Source organism: Phaethon lepturus, unplaced genomic scaffold (assembly GCF_000687285.1).
Source record: "Phaethon lepturus isolate BGI_N335 unplaced genomic scaffold, ASM68728v1 scaffold20404, whole genome shotgun sequence".
Lineage (NCBI taxonomy): Eukaryota > Metazoa > Chordata > Aves > Phaethontiformes > Phaethontidae > Phaethon > Phaethon lepturus.
In genome coordinates this window covers 4,849-6,142 of record NW_010537223.1, presented here as the reverse complement: position 1 = coordinate 6,142, position 1,294 = coordinate 4,849, and the positions used below count along the sequence as shown (strand labels likewise).

The 1,294-nt window shown below is 45.5% G+C and overlaps 1 protein-coding gene across 1 annotated transcript; it reads left to right on the top strand.

Annotated features, from left to right (window-relative positions):
* Window positions 1-700: 700 nt before the first annotated feature.
* Window positions 701-1,091, top strand: MRPL50 (mitochondrial ribosomal protein L50; the record flags this gene model as incomplete). Its single annotated transcript, XM_010286438.1, has 1 exon — window positions 701-1,091. A coding segment is annotated over one exon (391 nt), but the record flags the coding sequence as incomplete, so codon positions are not given.
* Between the last annotated feature and the right edge of the window lie 203 nt (window positions 1,092-1,294).

Below are 1,294 nucleotides of genomic sequence, written 5' to 3'. Positions count from 1 at the left end.
GCCCTCCGCGGTGCTGGGTCGCAGGCCTCAGGGCGTGCAGCGTGCCCGTGAGGGCGCACGGCTAGCAGACGGGCGTCGCGGTGCAGAGTTACCCCTTTTAATGGTCTTACCTGCTTTGGTAAGGGAACTTGCTGGGCTTGGAAAAAGAGATGTTTCAGGGTGGTGCTACAGGAAGGATGAGAAGTAGTTGTTTCTGTATACGTTTTAGGTGAAGCCATGCTTGTGTTGCTGACTAGATGGTGGCATATGAGCAAGTCAAGTAACTTGGAGTAGGCATCAATTTTCTCGTTAAAACTGGTAATTGTATTTTTTCACCTGTGGGCACTAATTTTTTCTGTAGTAGTGGTTATTTTCTGTTATCCCTTTTTTTCACAGCAGATTAGAAAATGGAGCTGTAACTGGGAAAGTCAGTCATTGATCTGGTTAACGTTTTAATTACACTCAGACCAATAAAATAAGTGAGGCAGGTGATTGCTAGGTAGAGAGAGCCTATGTGGCGAACAGCATGTGGTGTAAAACCGAAGGTCTAGCCTATGCACTTTTGTTTTTGCATGCATAATGAACCTGCTGTGTCGATGCAATGTGTAAACTCTCTACAGGCTAGATTGAGTCTGATATCAAAAGACTATGAATAGAAATGTGCTCTGATTTGGTCTGAAGTAGTCTAGAGACTGAAAATACTTCTGTCTGGTGTCAACAGGAAGGAGGAAAAAGAGGTAGAAGCAGACAAAATAGTTCATCAAGAGAAAACTGAACCCAGCCTGATCTGTCCCCCACCACGCAGCAGAAGCTATCTTCCTCCGGAGGATATAGAGAACTGCCTTGAGTCTCGCATCAAGGAGATTTTTGGACCCTCACTTCCTGATAACTGGCAGCAGACACCCCTCAAAGAAAACAGGTTAAAGTATCGCCTCCTGGCTCAGCTGGCAGCAGAACTTGGTCATGCTGTCCCCAACTCACAGCTCCACCTGATGCGCAGTGCTGAGGATGTCTTGAATTTCTATAGCACTCCTGTGAAGGATGTGTCCAAGTTTGATGAACTGTGTGCTGCAGAGCTGCCCCCAAACCTGAAGATTACCTGGAAGCAGTGAGTCGTGCCACAAAGCATCGCTTCGCTTGCGTTCTTAAGGAGGGATTGCAGACCAGAAGCAGAGCTCGTTCATCGTGGTAGCAACAGAATATATAAATATCACTAATAAAAGTTCATTTAGTTGTCCTCAGCTTTCATTTTTTCTGTTTTATTATAGATAGAAGTCCTCCTTGTGAAACAGTGACACAGTGTGGTCAGTAACGG